Source organism: Pristiophorus japonicus, chromosome 5 (assembly GCF_044704955.1).
Source record: "Pristiophorus japonicus isolate sPriJap1 chromosome 5, sPriJap1.hap1, whole genome shotgun sequence".
NCBI classification, from domain to species: domain Eukaryota; kingdom Metazoa; phylum Chordata; class Chondrichthyes; family Pristiophoridae; genus Pristiophorus; species Pristiophorus japonicus.
Window position 1 is genome coordinate 182,636,501 of NC_091981.1, and position 18,231 is coordinate 182,654,731.

The window sequence follows — 18,231 nt, forward strand, 5'->3', positions numbered from 1 at the left end:
TGCGACCTTTGCGTAGGAGCACGTGTAGCGGCTCTAACAGCGTGCTCAATTTGGGAAGAAAGTTACCAAAATAGTTCAGGAGCCCGAGGAACGAACGCAGCTCCATCGTGTTACGGGGTCTGGGTGCTCTCTGAATCGCTTCCGTTTTGGATGCAGTAGGGCTGATCCCGTCTGCTGCTTCCCTCATCCCCAGGAATTCTACCTCTGGAGCTAGGAAGATGCACTTCACCTTTTTCAGTCGCAGACCTACCCGGTCCAGTCTGCGTAGCACCTCCTCCAGGTTGCGGAGGTGTTCCTCAGTATCACAACCCGTGATGAGGATGTCGTCTTGAAAAACCACTGTCCTTGGAATCGACTTGAGGAGGCTTTCCATATTTCGCTGAAAGATCGCGGCGGCCGAGCGAATCCCGAACGGACATCTGTTGTACTCAAACAACCCCTTGTGTGTCGTGATGATGGTCGGCTTCTTCGACTCACTCACCAGCTCCTGGGTCATGTAAGCTGAGGTTAGGTTTAATTTTGAAATAAGTTTGCCACCGGATAGCGTCGCGAAGAGGTCCTCCACTCTCGGTAGCGGGTACTGGTCTTGGAGTGGCACCCGATTGATGGTGGCCTTGTAATCACCGCATATCCTGACCGACCCATCCGCCTTGAGCACCGGCACAATCGGGCTCGCCCAGTCACTGAATTCAACTGGTGAAATGATGCCTTCCCTCAGCAGGCGGTCCAATTTGCCTTCTATCTTTTCCTGCATCACATATGGCACCACTCTGGCCTTGTGGTGTACAGGCCTGGTGTCCGGGTTTATGTGAATCATGACCTTGGTCCCCGTGAAAGTGCCAATGCCGGGCTGAAATAGTGAGTCAAATTTGTCCAGGACCTGTGAGCATGATATTCGTTCCACAGAAGAAATTACATTGACATCTCCCCATTTCCAGTTCATGACAGCAAGCCAACTCCTCCCCAGCAGTGCGGGACCGTCCCTCGGAACAATCCAGAGTGGCAACCTTTTCTCCGAATCTTTGTGGGTCACGACTACCGTGGCGCTGCCTAGCACCGGAATGATCTCCTTTGTGTATGTTCGTAGTTGCGCATCAATTGGCAATAATTTTGGCCTCCTGGCCCAACTTGTCGAACTGTTTGATACTCATCAGGGACTGGCTGGCCCCTGTGTCTAGCTCCATTGATACTGGGATGCCATTGAGGACCACTTTCATCATTATCGGTGACGTCCTGGTGTATGAACTGTATATGTGCTCCACATGATCGCGCTGAACTTCAGCTTCCAGCGATTTCCCCCAGTGTCCATTTGACCCTGTAGGGCTTACATCGTCCCCGTCCTCCTCGTACATCAACTTGGCTACAGGCTTTCTGCACATATGCGCCAAGTGACCGCTGACGTTGCAATTTCTGCAGGTATATTGCTGATACCTGCAAGCTCTGGCTGTGTGTTTGCCTCCACACCTCCAACATGAGCAATTGTTGGAAACAAAAGGCCCATTACTAGTCGATCGTCTCTGACTGTCTGTGTAACTGTTTTTAAGCACACCATTAACAGGTGTTGATGGCCCCATTACTGGCCGCATTGTCCCTTGCGATGGCATGAATCGCCGTTCAGCTAGCCATTGTCTCTGTTAAATTCCCCCTTTGGATTCGACTACATGCTCGGGCATGTTCGATTGCCCCTGTCTGCCTGGAGAACTGTGTGCCGTGTTAACAATGTTGACTAACCTGTCCATTTGCTGCATTTAAACCAAGATTTTTGTCAAACATTATTCTGGTCTCTTCCTCCCCTGAGATAAATGTCTGGGCCATCAAAGCCACAGTTTCCAGGGTCAAGTCTTTGGTCTCGATCAGTTTCCTGAAAACCCCAGCGTGCCCGATGCCTGCAATAAAAAAGTCTCACAGCAGCTCCGCTCTGCATGCATCTGGGAACTTACATAGGCTTGCCAGTCGCCGGAGGTCTACCACGAAGTCTGGAACGCTTTGCCCTTCTCGCCGCCGGTGCGTAAAAAAAACGGTGTCTCGCCATGTGCATGCTGCTCGCCGGTTTAAAGTGTTCCCCGATCAACTTGCTGAGCTCTTCAAAAGTCTTGTCCGCCGGCTTCTCTGGCGCTAGAAGGTCCTTCATCAGGGAGTCTGTCCTGGACCCACAAACCATCAGGAGATGAGCCCTGCATTTGTCGGCCGAATCCTGTCCCAGTCATTCCTTAGTGATGAAACTTTGCTGTAGTCTCTCATTAAAGTCGCCCCAATCATCACCAACACAGTACCTCTCATCTGTGCTGCTAGTGGCCATGCTCACGTGGTTTAAATCCCAGTTTCTCGTCGCCAATGATATGTCCTTACTATACAGTACAAATACACACGAGGCCCATACTTGAGAGAAGGTCACTCTGTGACCAGTAACTTTTATTCCAGCACTGAAGTGATGAAGGTGGGTGGAGCTTCCCCTTTTATACCTGAAAGACCAGGTTAGGAGTGTCTCCCACAAGTTCACCACCTAGTAGTCAATGTTCTAACAGTGTACAACTAGTCAGTTTATACATGCGTTCAATGACAGTTAAATACATGACAGCTAGCCCCAGCAAAGACAACCACCAAAAGCCATGAGGAACTTGTAACACTTATACAGAAGCAATTAAAACCAAAAGAAAGCATCCTCATAGCCAGCACTGGTTCTACACTTACCGGCGACCCGAAGGTCAAGAAATTACTAAGTATGCTGCACATTTAAGAAGACTGGCTGCACTATGTGATTTTGGAGATCACCTAAATGAAGCACTAAGGGACATATTTGTCATTGAAATCGGCCACGAGGGCCTCCTGCACAAATTGCTCTCTGCCGACATCACAGTCACCCTGCAGAAATCAATTCAAATGAGCCAGGCCGACATGGTTTCGGCCAGCGACTCCAGGCGAATACTGACCCAGGACTCTAAACCGGCGAATGCAGTGCACCGCATGGATACTTCTAAAGGCAGAAATGCTGCCCCGAGTCCAGCAACCCTGAGTCCGCCACATGGGGCAAACCGGATGGCCCCGTGCTGGCACTGTGGGGGAAACCACAGGGCCCACCAGTGCCGTTACAAAGACTATGCATGCAAAGGCTGAAAAGAGAAAGGACACCTTTAAAGAATGTGCAGAAAAAGCTGTACTCACCGCGTCTCTGATGAGTTGGCTGATCACCGGGGCTCCGACACAGATGAAGGTGAAGTTGCTCAACCCCTGGAAGAAGAGTATGGAGTTTATACCTGCTCCACCGAAAGTTCTCCGTGGACGATGGAAGTTGACATCGACAGGGTCCGAGTTTCTATGGAGATCGACACAGGGGCGAGCCAGTCTGTGATGAGCCAAACGACCTTTGAAAAAATGTGGATAAATCCCACCAATCGATCAAAACTGCATCCTGTACAAGTGAAGCTGCTCACCTACACCAAAGGTAAAATCCCGGTCATCGGCAGTATGGACATCCAGGTGTGTTGAACAAACTCCCCCTGTGGATCATTGCCGCCGATGGTGCCACACTGCTGGGAAGGAATTGGATGAACCCGGTCAAAGTCGGTAGAAGTGGCGACGGCCTCTGGGCTCCAGCAATTGACATCAAACATGGATCCATCGCTACATCCAGAGATCCCACCGTCCAGCTTGACTACGCGGTGACAACTCCACAACATCGCGGCAAAATCTCCACGACCGAAAAATTCACCTTCTGGGCCAGGGCAGGACTCCAAGAGGTGAACATTGTCGAAGGAAGTGGATTCCCAACGTCCAGGGCCAAACCTGAGGAAGAAAAGACCAACATCACCAACCTGGAGGAGAGCCAGAAGATGGCGGCCGCACCACGAGGAGAAGAACCTGCAAACAAAATGGCCGCAGCCAGACTACAAGGGGCAGCATTGGAGGAGCGACACATGGCACCAAGCGGCCAATCGGATTGGAATGCTCCCTTAAAGGAGACCGGTAACCCAAAACATTTAAAGGGACAATTTCAACGAAATGAGGACAAGGACTTTAAAGCTAAAGATGCAATAAAAGGGTGCAAGCATGATAATGTAAACATGAATTGCGATACTGGTGTAACTAATGTGATTAATGAGATGAATGCTTGTGTAAGTAAGACACATAGAAACATAGAAAATACATGCCGGAGTAGGCCATTCGGCCCTTTGAGCCTGCACCACCATTCAATAAGATCATGGCTGATCATGCAACTTCAGTACCTCATTCCTGCTTTCTCTCCATACCCCTTGATCCCTTTAGCTGTAAGGGATATATCTAACGAACTGGCATCAACAACTCTCTGCGGTAGAAAATTCCACAGGTTAACAACTCTGAGTGAAGAAGTTTCTCCTCATCTCAGTTCTAAATGGCTTACCCCTTATCCTTAGACTGTGACCCCTGGTTCTGGACTTCCCCAACATCGGGAACATTCTTCCTGCATCTAACCTCTCCAGTCCCATCAGAATTTTATATGTTTCTATGAGATCCCCTCTCATTCTTCTAAACTCCAGTGAATACAGGCCCAGTCGATCCAATTTCTCCTCATATGTCAGTCCTGCCATCCCGGGAATCAGTCTGGTGAACCTTCACTGCACTCCCTCAATAGCAAGAATGTCCTTCCTCAGATTAGGAGACTAAAACTGAACACAATATTCCAGGTGAGGCCTCACCAAGGCCCTGTACAACTGCAGTAAGACCTCCCTGCTCCTATACTCAAATCCTCTAGATATGAAGGCCAACATACCATTTGCCTTCTTCACCGCCTGCTGTAGCTGCATACCAGCCTTCAATGACTGATGTACCATGACACCCAGGTCTCATTGCACCTCCCCTTTTCCTAATCTGCCGCCATTCAGATAATATTCTGCCTTCATGTTTTTGCCATCAAAGTGGATAACCTCACATTTATCCACATTATACTGCATCTGCCATATATTTGCCCACTCACCTAACTCCAAGTCACCTTGCAGCCTCTTAGCATCCTCCTCACAGCACACACCACCAACCAGCTTAGTGTCATCTGCAAACTTAGAGATATTACACTCAATTCCTTCATCCAAATCATGAATGTATATTGTAAATAGTTGGGGTCCCAGCACTGAGCTCTGTGGCACCCCACTAGTTACTGCCTGCCATTCTGAAAAGGACCCGTTTATCCCGACTCTCTGCTTCCTGTCTGCCAGTTCTCTATCCACGTCAATACATTACCCCCAATACCATGTGCTTTAATTTTGCGCACCAATCTCTTGGGCGGAACCTTGTCAAAAGTCTTTTGAAAGTCCAAATACACCACATTCACTGGTTCTCCCTTGTCCACTCTACTAGTTACATCCTCAAAAATTTCCAGCAGATTTGTCAAGCAGGATTTCCCTTTCATAAATCCATGCTGACTTGGACCGATCCTGTCACTGCTTTCCAAATGCGCTGCTATTTCATCTTTAATAATTGATTCCAACATTTTCCCCACTACTGATGTCGGGCTAACCAGTTTATAATTCCCTGTTTTCTCTCTCCCTCCTTTTTTAAAAAGTGGTGTACCATTAACTACCCTCCAATCCATAGAAATTGATCTAGAGTCGATAGACTGTTTGAAAATGCTTACCAATGTATCCACTATTTCTAGGGCCACTTCCTTAATACTCTGGGATACAGACTATCAGGCCCTAGGGATTTATCGGCCTTGAATCCCATCAATTTCCCTAACACAATTTCCTGACTAATAATGATTTCCTTCAGTTCCTCTTTCTCGCTCGACCCTCGGTCCCCTAATATTTCCGGAAGGTTATTTGTGTCTTCCGTCGTGAAGACAGAACCAAAGTATTTGTTCAATTGGTCTGCCATTTCTTTGTTCCCCATTATAAATTCACCTGATTCTGACTGCAAGGTACCTACGTTTGTCTTCACTAATCTTTTTCTCTTCACATATCTATAGAGGCTTATCTAAAGTAAGGTTAAGAACAAGCTTGTTATGTTTGATGATTATGAAAGAGAGTTCGAAATGCCTAATGTAACCATGTCCAGTGAGACCACGATAGCCAAGAGTGATGCAAATGCTGTAACTTATAATGTAGGCTCAACTATGTGTGATCAGAGGCAAGGTGTCATGTATACAGGTAGGACACTGCTAAAGGATATTGGGTTCTACAGGGACCATGCAAATGCTAGAGGAATCCCCCTGTGGGAGACCCCCAGATCCAGCTGGCTACCAGACCATGTAGCCTGGACCTTTGGAACAAATGAGATGCCCCTGGAAGGGCAAACACACACTCAGTGGGAGCAGACCCACTAGAGGGACAGTGGTCAATGGGCAGCACAGCCACCATCACTGGCAACCTGCACCAGACGAGCCCTACCCCCCCGCCCCCCCCGGCCACCAGGGCCAACACCAGGAGTGAGAGGCCAATACCCTCCAGCTTCCCTGGCAAGCCCTGGGATGAGCTGACCTTCATCCCAATTGGAGGACAAGGAGCCCACCCAGTCCTGTGGCCCTTCCAACCATCACACTATTACCCACATCACAGAGTATGCACCCTACCCACTGCTGCTTTGGCTACCCCCCTCAGGGATCCCACAACAGTGGCACCCACATGGTCTGTGTGTGTGGGGGGGGAGGGTGGGGAATGTATGAGGCCAGCCTCAAGTACAAGGATCACACCTGGCACCCACACAACTGTCATCACAACCTCCCATAGCCCACTACTGATCACCTCCCCAGGTCATGACAATAAGGATATTAAAAATGCTTAGGGGGCAGTGTTGTTATATATGCATGCTTATTTGTTGTGTGATGTCTGCAACACTGAATATTAGGGCTGGTTTTCTGGACCAATATTTTGAGGAACCAACTAGAGCGCTGGCCATCCTAGACTGGCTGATGTGTAATGAGAAAGGACTAATTAGCAATCTTGTGTGAGGCCCCTTGGGGAAGAGTGACCATAATATGGTAGAATTCTTTATTAAGATGGAGAGTGACACAGTTAATTCAGAGACTAGGATCCTGAACTTAAGGAAAGGTAACTTCGATGGTATGAGGCGTGAATTGGCTAACATAGATTGGCAAATGATACTTAAAGGGTTGACAGTGGATAGGCAATGACAAACATTTAAAGATCACATGGATGAACTTCAACAATTATACATCCCTGTCTGGAGTAAAAATAAAATGGGGAAGGTGGCTCAACCGTGGCTAACAAGGGAAATTAAGGATAGAGGCATATAAATTGGCCAGAAAAAGCACCAAACCTGAGGACTGGGAAAAATTTAAAATTCAGCAGAGGAGGACAAAGGATTTAATTAGGAGGGGGGAAATAGAGTATGAGAGGAAGCTTGCAGGGAACATAAAAACTGACTGCAAAAGCTTCTATAGATATGTGAAGAGAAAAAGATTAGTGAAGACAAACATAGGTCCCTTGCAGTCAGATTCAGGTGAATTTATAATGGGGAACAAAGAAATGGCGTTGAACAAATACTTTGATTCACAAAGGAAGACACAAATAACCTTCCAGAAGTACCAGAGGACCGAGGGTCTAGTGAGAAGGAGGAACTGAAGGATATCCTTATAGGTGGGAAATTGTGTTCGGGAAATTGATGGGATTGAAGGCCGATAAATCACCGGGGCCTGATAGTCTGCATCCCAGAGTACTTAAGGAAGTGGCCATAAAATAGTAGATGCATTGGTGATCATTTTCCAACAGTCTATCAACTCTGGATCAGTTCCTATCGACTGGAGGGTAGCTAATGTAACACCACTTTTTAAAAAAGGAGGGAGAGAGAAAACGGGTAATTATAGACTGGTCAGCCTGACATCAGTAGTGGGGAAAATGTTGGAATCAATTATTAAAGATGATTTGGAAAGCAGTGACAGGATCGGTCCAAGTCAACATTGATTTATGAAAGGGAAATCATGCTTGACAAATTTTCTGGAATTTTTTGAGGATGTAACTAGTAGAGTGGACAAGGGAGAACCAGTCGGTGTGGTGTATTTGGACTTTCAAAGGCTTTTGACAAGGTCCCACACGAGATTGGTGTGCAAAATTAAAGCACATGGTATTGGGGGTAATGTATTGATGTGGATAGAAAACTGGTTGGCAGACAGGAAGCAGAGAATCGGGATAAACGGGTCCTTTTCAGAATGGCAGGCAGTGACAAGTGGGGTGCCGCAGGGCTCAGTGCTGGGACCCCAGATATTTACAATATAATTAATGATTTGGATGAAGGAATTGAGTATAATATCTCCAAGTTTGCAGATGACACTAAACTGGCTGGCGGTGTGAGCTGTGAGGAGGACACTAAGAGGCTGCAGGGTGACTTGACAGGTTAGGTGAGTGGGCAAATGCATGGCAGATGCAGTATAATGTGGATAAATGTGAGGTTGTCCACTTCGGTGGCAAAAACACGAAGGCAGAATATTATCTAAATGGCGGCAGATTAGGAAAAGGGAATGTGCGACGAGACCTGGGTGTTATGGTACATCAGTCGTTGAAAGTTGGCATGCAGGTACAGCAGGCGGTGAAGAAGGCAAATGGCATGTTGGCCTTCATAGCGAGGGGATTTGAGTACAGGGGCAGGGAGGTGTTGCTACAGTTGTACAGGGCCTTGGTGAGGCCACACCTGGAGTATTGTGTACAGTTTTGGTCTCCTAACTTGAGGAAGGACATTCTTGCTATTGAGTGAGTGCAGTGAAGGTTCACCAGACTGATTCCCGGGATGATGGGACTGACCTATCAAGAAAGACTGTATCAACTGGGCTTGTATTCACTGGAGTTCAGAAGAATGAGAGGGCACCTCATAGAAACGTTTAAAATTCTGACGGATTTAGACAGGTTAGATGCAGGAAGAATGTTCCCAATGTTGGGGAAGTCCAGAACCAGGGGTCACAGTCTAAGGATAAGGGGTAAGCCATTTAGGACCGAGATGAGGAGAAACTTCTTCACCCAGAGAGTGGTGAACCTGTGGAATTCTCTACCACAGAAAGTTGTTGAGGCCAATTCACTAAATATATTCAAAAAGGAGTTGGATGAAGTCCTTACTACTAGGGGGATCAAGGGGTATGGAGAGAAAGCAGGAATGGGGTACTGAAGTTGCATGTTCAGCCATGAACTCATTGAATGGCGGTGCAGGCTCGAAGGGCCGAATGGCCTACTCCTGCACCTATTTTCTATGTTTCTATGTTTCTACACTGTACACACCTTACCTGTACACCAGAGGGTGCTGCTGCTGGAGACCTAAGGGTTACCTGCACACTTGTGGTAACCCAGTATAAACGGAAGCTTACAGCTTGGTGTCCTCACTCGAGGAGCTGCAAATAAACAACTACAGCCTACACAGTTTAAGTATCATACCCTGCCTTGTGGTGTTATTGCTAAAGGTGCCTACATACACTACAGTGCCTTTGTCTCTGCCTGAGTAACCTCCGACGGTATTGTCACACCAGGAGGTCGAGTGCCAACACAGCCCCCATGAAGCCAGATAAATGTTGTAGAGTCAAATCTGCCCTGAATTAAACAAAACAATGTTTAAGAGCCAGCACAGTCCTTGAGGTGAAAACCACTGCAATCCTTGCAACAGGCATTCTGCCTATCTGTCAGCAAACTGGAAATAATAATAGCAGACAGAAAAGTTTTTGACAAGATGGCGCCTTTAAATAGCGCTTCTGCAGCCACCTCCCGCCTGCAACTTGACAGCTGAAGCTGTCATTGTCAGCAGCAGGCGGTACCCGAGGGGAACAGGCTGAATTTATGCGGGAGGTGGGGGGGTGGTCGGTAACGAGGCGGTGCGCACGGCGATTACATCACTGCCAGGCGCACCTGAGCGGGGTGCTACCAGCAGGGGCAGGGCGGTACCTGGTAGTGCCTTGAAAAAAACCCAGGCCAATTTTACTGGGAGCGATCGCCTGGCAAAAACTGATTTGCACCCTGTTAGCACCCCCTTGATGCACAGATGAGGCCAATTTTGCCACTAACCAATGAAATTGAAGGATTGAGAAAGAAATAGAGGAACTACAGAGATCAAACATGAATTAGAATGGGTGAATTAGAGTCAAATCTGCTTTGGAAAGAGAAATAAAGAGAGGGAAAGAAAGATTGGATTAAGAGAGAAAAAAGAGATAGAAAGGAAAAGTAAGAAAAATGGTTTAAAATCTCTAATAAGAAATTACTATCTGCATGATTGAGACTCAGCAGTTTAAATTGATCCCTTTCTGGGCTGAAGAAGTTGATTGGCATTGCATGAACCATTATTACGTTGATGAAAGGGTACTTATGCTGTTATGTAGGAGCTTTCTGTGTGGCAAATTTAATGTGCAATTGATGTGAAAATTCAACAAGTTCTTAAAAATAACAGGGAGCTTAAGGGTGGGCAGCACGAGTCTGCGGTGCGTGGTGAGGCCTATAAAGGCCCAACGTCGGAGGAGGAGCAGCAGTTCGAGCAAGGGAATATTATTTGAATGGGGAGAAATTACAACATGCTGCGGTGCAGAGGGACCTGGGGGTCCTTGTGCATAAACCCCAAAAAGTTAGTTTGCAGGTGCAGCAGGTAATCAGGAAGGCGAATGGAATGTTGGCCTTCATTGCGAGAGGGATGGAGTACAAAAGCAGGGAGGTCCTGCTGCAACTGTACAGGGTATTGGTGAGGCCGCACCTGGAGTACTGTGTGCAGTTTTGGTCACCTTACTTAAGGAAGGATATACTAGCTTTGGAAGGGGTACAGAGACGATTCACTAGGCTGTTTCCGGAGATGAGGGGGTTACCTTATGATGATAGATTGAGTAGACTGGGTCTTTACTCGTTGGAGTTCAGAAGAATGAGGGGTGATCTTATAGAAACATTTAAAATAATGAAAGGGATAGACAAGATAGAGGCAGAGAGGTTGTTTCCACTGGTCGGGGAGACTAGAACTAGGGGGCACAGCCTCAAAATACAGGGGAGACAATTTAAAACCGAGTTGAGAAGGAATTTCTTCTCCCAGAGGGTTGTGAATCTGTGGAATTCTCTGCCCAAGGAAGCAGTTGAGGCTAGCTCATTGAATGTATTCAAATCACAGATAGATAGATTTTTAACCAATAAGGGAATTAAGGGTTACGGGGAGCGGGTGGGTAAGTGGAGCTGAGTCCACGGCCAGATCAGCCATGATCTTGTTGAATGGCGGAGCAGGCTCGAGGGGCTAGATGGCCTACTCCTCTTCCTAATTCTTATGTTCTTATGTTATGTTCTTATGAGTTGTGGGTTGCGTGAGGCAAACGATGGAATGCATAAATGGACCAGCAAGTTATGGAGATTCGCAACTCACAGTGTATCTCTTCTTCGCCTGAACTTGCTGGCCGATTTATGCATCAATAATGAACTTGCCGTTATTTTTCCAGGAAGATTTAGCCCATTGTGGCCTGTTGACTTGTCGATCCAGTTAAAAATGGCCAGATTTTCACATCTAGTTTCTTTTTATCCCCCTCCTCATTATTTCACTTCAAATTATCACCAATCTTTCTCCTACCAACTTAGTGTAGGGCAGCTGGTTGTTCAGCCTTTCTCAATACAGTTCTGTGACTGGTCAATAGGAAGTGCAGGCTGCAAAAAATAAAAACAGAACATTCTGGAAATAAATGGTATGACAACATCTGAGAAAGGATCAATGGATTATTGTTTTGTGTGCAACCCTTTATTGGAACCTTTTTGTGCCTGTCTTTCCATCCTTAGAAGTTAAACCCCTTACTACCATGTCATCCAATGTCCAATGTAATAGAAGAATATGGTCAATATAGAATACTGTGTCCAGTTTTGGTCCCCTCACATGGTGGGTGATATTGAGGCTTTGGAAAGGATGCAGAAGAGGACCACTTGACTCATTCCAAGTCTAAAGCATCTTAGTTATCAAGATAAGTTAAAAGAGTTTGGACTCTTAGAACAGCATCGATTTAGTGGGATATGATTGAGGTTTATAAGGTAATGAAGGGAATAGACAGTCTTCCAGCTGACAGTTTATTTCAATTAAATAGGTTAGGCAGGACCAGGGGGCACAAATTTAAGTTGTATGAGGCTAGATCTAGGTTAGACGTCAGGAAGTGTTTTTTTCCCCAGAGAATAGTAGACCTCTGGAACAAGCTGTCGTTTCATGTGGTGGATGCAGACTCACTGAATTCCTTCAAACGAAAGCTGGATTTGTTTCTGGCTGCAGCGGACATCACCTCTTACAGAAAGTAGGTACTGCAGGGAATTTAATGGCCAGAGTGACCTGCTGGACTAGTTTCGATCGCCTAGATAGGTCGAAGAGAAATTTCCCAGTTTTTTTCCGCCAATTTGGCCTGTTATTTTTAATCTGTTTTTTTTGCCTCTCCCAGGAGATCACATGGTTTGGGGTGGGGTGGAGTGTATATGTTGTGATACACAAGGTATCGCAATTGTGTGTGACAGACTCAGTGGACCAGATGGTCTTTACCTGTCGGTCATTGTTTGTATGTTCGTAAGCTAAACCAGCAGGGGCAGCTAACTACAAGTTTCAGGCAGTCCTGAGAGCTGAGCTCACAATCTTCTGATGAGGAATTAGTTCAATCAATTTAGATGGCAGAGATCTGAACATCATAAAATACATAGCAAAAATTATAACTTTCGGTCAGTCGCCTGCTCATTCCTGCCGGCAGAAGGCTCACGCTATTTTGAAACTGAGGCCTCATTTCTTGAAAATTGCAATTGGGGGCCTAACTATGTCATAGGACACCAATTTGCATAATAAAGAGGAATGTGGCTGCCTATGGGAATGCCCCTTTACAAATGCCAGTGGCCAGAGCCTTGGCATAAACTGGACAGTAAGTCCACTACCCTATTTTGAGGGCATAATGTCCCTTTAATGTTAATTTCATCCAGTTAACAGTGGCTCCCTATTATCAGATAACACATGGGAGCATCTGAATGCATTGATTATGTAGAAGGTAACAAAATGACTGCTTTTGTCAAACTTCAAATTTTAAATACTGAGAAATGTTCCTGTGTCCAATAGAAGTGGGATTTACTCTTCTATCCTGCCTGGTGCTCACCAATGAAAACTGAATGGGTCACATTCACAAATAAATTAGCACTTGCCAACATGTAGACCTATGGTAAATGACTGGTGTTGATGTGACAGTTTGGTTTGTTACAAAGTTAATGAGAGAAATTGAAACTTTTTTGAATGTGACTTTTTTTATTAAAAAAATTAAATGAGTTATTTTCTTATTCTTTACAGGTAATTTTTCAGGATCTAATTGTGTCAAAGGGGAGATCAACTGGAGAAATCTGTTTAATGAGACTCTGATATTTGTGCAGAATGCTGGCAGTGATTCTGATACATTGAGGAAGCGGTAAGTTAATCTACCAAGATTGATACCACAAATAACTTCTGAAATGGTAGCTATATAATTGGAATATAATCTATTTCAGTAAATGTATATTTTTGTGCTTTCATTGTCATTGGAACGTAGGAACAGGAGTCGGCCATTTAGCCCCTTAAAACTGTTCTGCCATTAAATTAGATCATGGGTGATCTATATCTTAACTCCATTTACCCGCCTTGGTTCCATATCCTTTTATACCCTTGCCGAACAAAAATCTATAAATCTCAGCCTCAACAGCTTTTTGAGGGAGAGACTTCCAGATTTCCACTACACTTTGTGTGAATAAGTGCTTCCTGTCATCACTTCCAAAAGGCCAAGCTCTAATTTTAAGGTTATGCCCCCTTGTTCTGGACCTCCCACCAAAGGAAATAGTTTCTCTCTAACCACCCTATCAAATCATTTAATCGTCTTAAACACCTCAATTATAATCATCTGTTAATGTCTATACTCCAGGGAATATTATCCTAGTCTGCAACCTTTACTCATAATTTAACTCTTTCAGGCCCGGTATTATTCTGCACTCGCTCCAAGGTCAACAGACCCTTCCTGAGATGCAGTGCTCAGAACTAAACATCGTACTCCAGTCTAATCAGAGCTTTATACATTTGTAGCATAACTTTCACCCCTTTGTATTCCAGCCCCCTTGAGATGAAGGGTAACACTCCATTAGCCTTTTAAATTATTTTTAGTAGCTGTCCACTAGCTTTTAGTGATCTCTGTACGTGGACACCTAAATCTTTCTGCTACTCTGCAGTTTCTAGCTTCTCGCTATTTAGAAAATACTCTGATCTATCTTCCTTAGGACAAAGTGGACGACTTTGCATTTCCCCATGTTGAACTCCATCTGACACAATTTTGCCCACCAATATCCCTTTGCTGATCTTCACTGGCTCCCAGTCCAACAACACCTCAATTTTAAAATCCCTCTATAAGAACTTAAGAAATAGGAGCAGGAGTAAGTCATTTAGCCTCTCGAGCCTGCTCCGCCATTTAATAAGATCATGGCTGATCTGATCTTGGGCTCAGCTCCACTTCCCTGCCCACTCCCCATAACCCTTGACTCCCATATTGCTCAAAAAGCTGTCTATCTCCACCTTAAATATATTCAATGACCCAACCTTCACAGCTCTCGGGCAGAGAATTCCACAGATTTCCGGCCCTCAGAGAAGAAATTCCTCCTCATCTCAGTTCTAAATGGGTGTCCCCTTATTCTGAAACTATACCCCCTAGTTCTAGACTTCCCCACGAGGGGAAACATCCTCTCTGCATCGACCTTGTTGAGCCCCCTCAGAATCTTAGACATTTCAACAAGGTCACCTCTCATTCTTCTAAACTTTAATGAGTATAGGCCCAACCTGCTCAACCTTTCTTCATAAGTCAACCCCTTCATCTCAGGAATCAACCTCGTGAACCTTCTCTGAACTTCCTCCAATGCGAGTACATCCCTCCTTAAATAAGGAGACCAAAACTGTACACTGTACTCCAGGTAAGGCCTCACCATACCCTGTACAGTTTAGCAGGACTTCTCTGTTTTTATACTCTATCCCCTTTGCAATAAAGGTCAATGTTCAATTTGCCTTCCTGATTACTTGCTGCACCTACATACTTACTTTTTGTGTTTTGTGCACAAGGTCTCTCTGTACTGCAGCAATTTGCAATTTCTCTCCATTTAAATAATAATTTGTTTTTTTATTTTTCCTGCCAAAGTGGATAACCTCACATTTTTCCACATTATACTCCATCTGCCAAATGTTTGCCCACTCACTTAGCCTGTCTATATCCCTTTGCAGATTTTTTGTGTCCTCCTCACAACTTGCTTTCCCAGCCATCTTTGAATCATCAGCAAACTATGGCTGCACACCTCCCTTTCTCTCCCTATCTCTCCCTATCTCTCTAGCCTCTTCCAGAACTATGAGATCTCTGCTCTTTCAGTTCTGGCCTCTTGCATATACCCGATTGAAATTGTTCCATCATTGGCAGCCGTGCTTTCAGCTGCCTGGGCCCTAAGCTCTGGAATTCCCTCCCTGAACCTCTCCGCCTCTCTACCTCTCTCTCCTCATTTAAGATACTCCTCAAAACCTACCTCTTTGACTAAGCTTTTAGTCGTCTGTCCTGCTATCTCATTCTGTCAATAATGTCAAAAGTGTTTTTATTGTATTGCTCTTGTTAACTGCCTTGGGACATTCTGCTCTGTTAAATATGCTATATAAATGTAAGTTGTTGTTTGCAACTTTTTGTTCCCATCTGCACTATTTACTGTGCCACCTAACTTAGTGCCATTAGAAAACTTGGATATACAGCTCTTTATTCCTTCATCTAATCATAAATATAGTGAACAGCTGAGGCTCCAGTACAGATCCCTGGGGGACACCACTAGTCACATCCTGCCATTATCCCTATTTTCTGTCTCCTACCTCCCAATCAATTACCTACCTTAAAATCAAGACCTTGAAATTACACTATGATATAATAGGATATAAAATAAGTTTCTGTCACTACTTACTGAAACATATAAGATTCTGAGGGAACCCGACAGGGTGAAGAATTTCAGTTGAATGCATTAAATATTTGGATGTAATTGTTCCACAACATAATTTCAAGACCAAAGGGGACAAAATTCATCTCGCCTCGTTTGGGAACAGTAACTTTTAAAAGCTGGGAAGGTCCTGAGACTATGACCCTTAGTTCTAGACTCTCCAGCTGTGGAATTAAAATTTTAATAAAAAGCTAGAATCAGACCACGGGCTAGAGTTTCCTTGTTTTTTGCATGCTTAACGCCCAATTAATGTCCATTTTATCGCTGAAATGACGTATAACTCCCAAATATCGCCCATTTAGCGACAAAATGGAAACTGACAGGCATTTTTCAGAGACTTATTGCCGAGCATTACTTTCCCCATGTGCGTACCGCCGGGAAAAAATAATACCGCCCGCCCACTTTTTTGGGGCGGAATCATTAGAATGGGTGAAATCAACACCCATAATATTGCCCAGCGTTACTTTCCGCACGGAATTAACGCCGAGATTCAATAATACCGCCCGCCCACTTTTTTTTGTCGTAAAGATCACATTAGGTGAAACTAACATCCAGGAGATCGCCCAGCGTCACTTTCACCACCTCGCACACATATCGCCCACAATATCGCTCGCCCAGAAAAACGCCCAGAAAAAGTGGAACTGTTCTGAACTAAAGTCAGCGGTGTGGCTGCCATTTTTTAAATCGCAGGTCACTTCATTCAAAAGGCTGCTTCAACTTCGGGGGTGATTGCATTGATTCTGGAGTTCTTCTCAGGTGAAATGACCATCTCAACAGACATATTTTCAGACTCTGGACTATTAGGGGTTTACTCTAGGTGCATTTTAGTAAGGAAATTATTGTTTCTGATCAATCGCTATTATACTTTCATTGCAATGGGACCAGCCATTTCTCAGCCTGCATCGATTAATACGCAGATGTTGCAGAGTGCAGATGGCTCCATGTGTGATGCACATCATTATGTCTACAATTTAAAACGTGCCAAAAAGAGGAGGAGGGCCAGACCATACACATCCCGCACTTACAGGGAGAAGAGGTCTTACCTCTCGTGTCCGACCACACCTGCCTTCGGAGACTGTGCTTCCACAAGGTGATGATCAATGAAATATACAAGCTCATCAGGCCACATATGCAGCCTGCCATCAGGACATCAATGTCGGTCCAGGGCAAGGTCACCGCGGCACTATCTTTCTACGCGTCCGGTTCCTTTCGGGCCTCCGTGGTCGAGATTTGCCCTCTGTCTCAGCATGCCACACAGCCCTGCATTAGACAGGTCATGGAGGCCCTGTACGCGAGAAAGATGGACTTTATCAGCTTCCGGATGACCACAAAGGCTCGGACTGATAGGGCTGGAGCATTCTATTGCATTGCTATGTTCCCCAGGGCGCAGGGAGCTATACAGTGCACTTACATCACCATGCGGCCAACTTCTCAGGACCCGGAGTGTTTTCGTAACAGAAAAGGATTTCACTCCCTGACAGTCCAACTAGTTGTCGATCACAACCAGGTCATAATGGCAGTGAATGCCAAATGTCCGGGCACCTTCGATGAGGCTCACATTCTGCGTGTGAGTGCTGTCTCTTGTAAAGTCCTGTCCCCTCAGTACAGATTCACATGAGGCATGTAGTGAAGTCAAAGTCACTCTGGACCTGCACCTTTATTTCACAGCTCTGGAATGCTACACTTGCCTGAGACCTGTCCTTATATACCTGTCTCTTGCAAGTGCACCCCTGGTGGTAAGGTATGCTGGTGGTTACAGGTCATATCTTATTACAGTCATGTATAGCATGTTTGGATACAGTTATATATAATAATGTAAGATACATGACATCTCTGACATCGTTAAGAGTCAGCCACAGGGACAATGCTGGATGCTTGGTGATAACTGATATGACCTAGCTACCTGGCTGATGACCCCCCCTGCATGACACCCATACCGAGGCCGAGAAGCGATACAACCAGAGCCACAGAAACACATGCAGTGTGGTCCAGAAAACAATAACTGTGCTGAAGCAGCACTTCAGATGTCTGGACCACTCAGGAGGGGTGCTACAATACAACCCTGAGCAAGTAGGTAAATTCATGGATGTGTGCTCTATGCTGCACAATCTGGGTATCAGGAGGGGCCAAGAATTGTCAGAAGGGACTGATGCTCCACCTCAGGAGAAAGAGGAAGAGGACGACGAGGGGCTGAATGCTGACCTAGGGCCAGACAATCAGGCTGGCTGTGCAACCATGCTCATGACCCCCTCCAGACCACAGGAAAGGGCCCGTGGTGCCTACATGGCTGCAAGTCTCTTGCATGAGGAGCTGATAGCTGAACGATTTGCTG

General features: G+C 45.6%; 1 protein-coding gene across 1 annotated transcript in view; it reads left to right on the forward strand.

Annotated features, from left to right (window-relative positions):
• LOC139264540 (ATP-binding cassette sub-family A member 13-like) overlaps positions 1 to 18,231 on the forward strand; it is a 417,853-nt gene that overhangs the window by 124,574 nt on the left and 275,048 nt on the right. Inside the window, exon 16 of the mRNA XM_070881155.1 lies at positions 13,216 to 13,330. Coding sequence (XP_070737256.1) covers positions 13,216 to 13,330 — 115 coding nt within the window. The remainder of the gene's footprint in view (positions 1 to 13,215; positions 13,331 to 18,231) is intronic.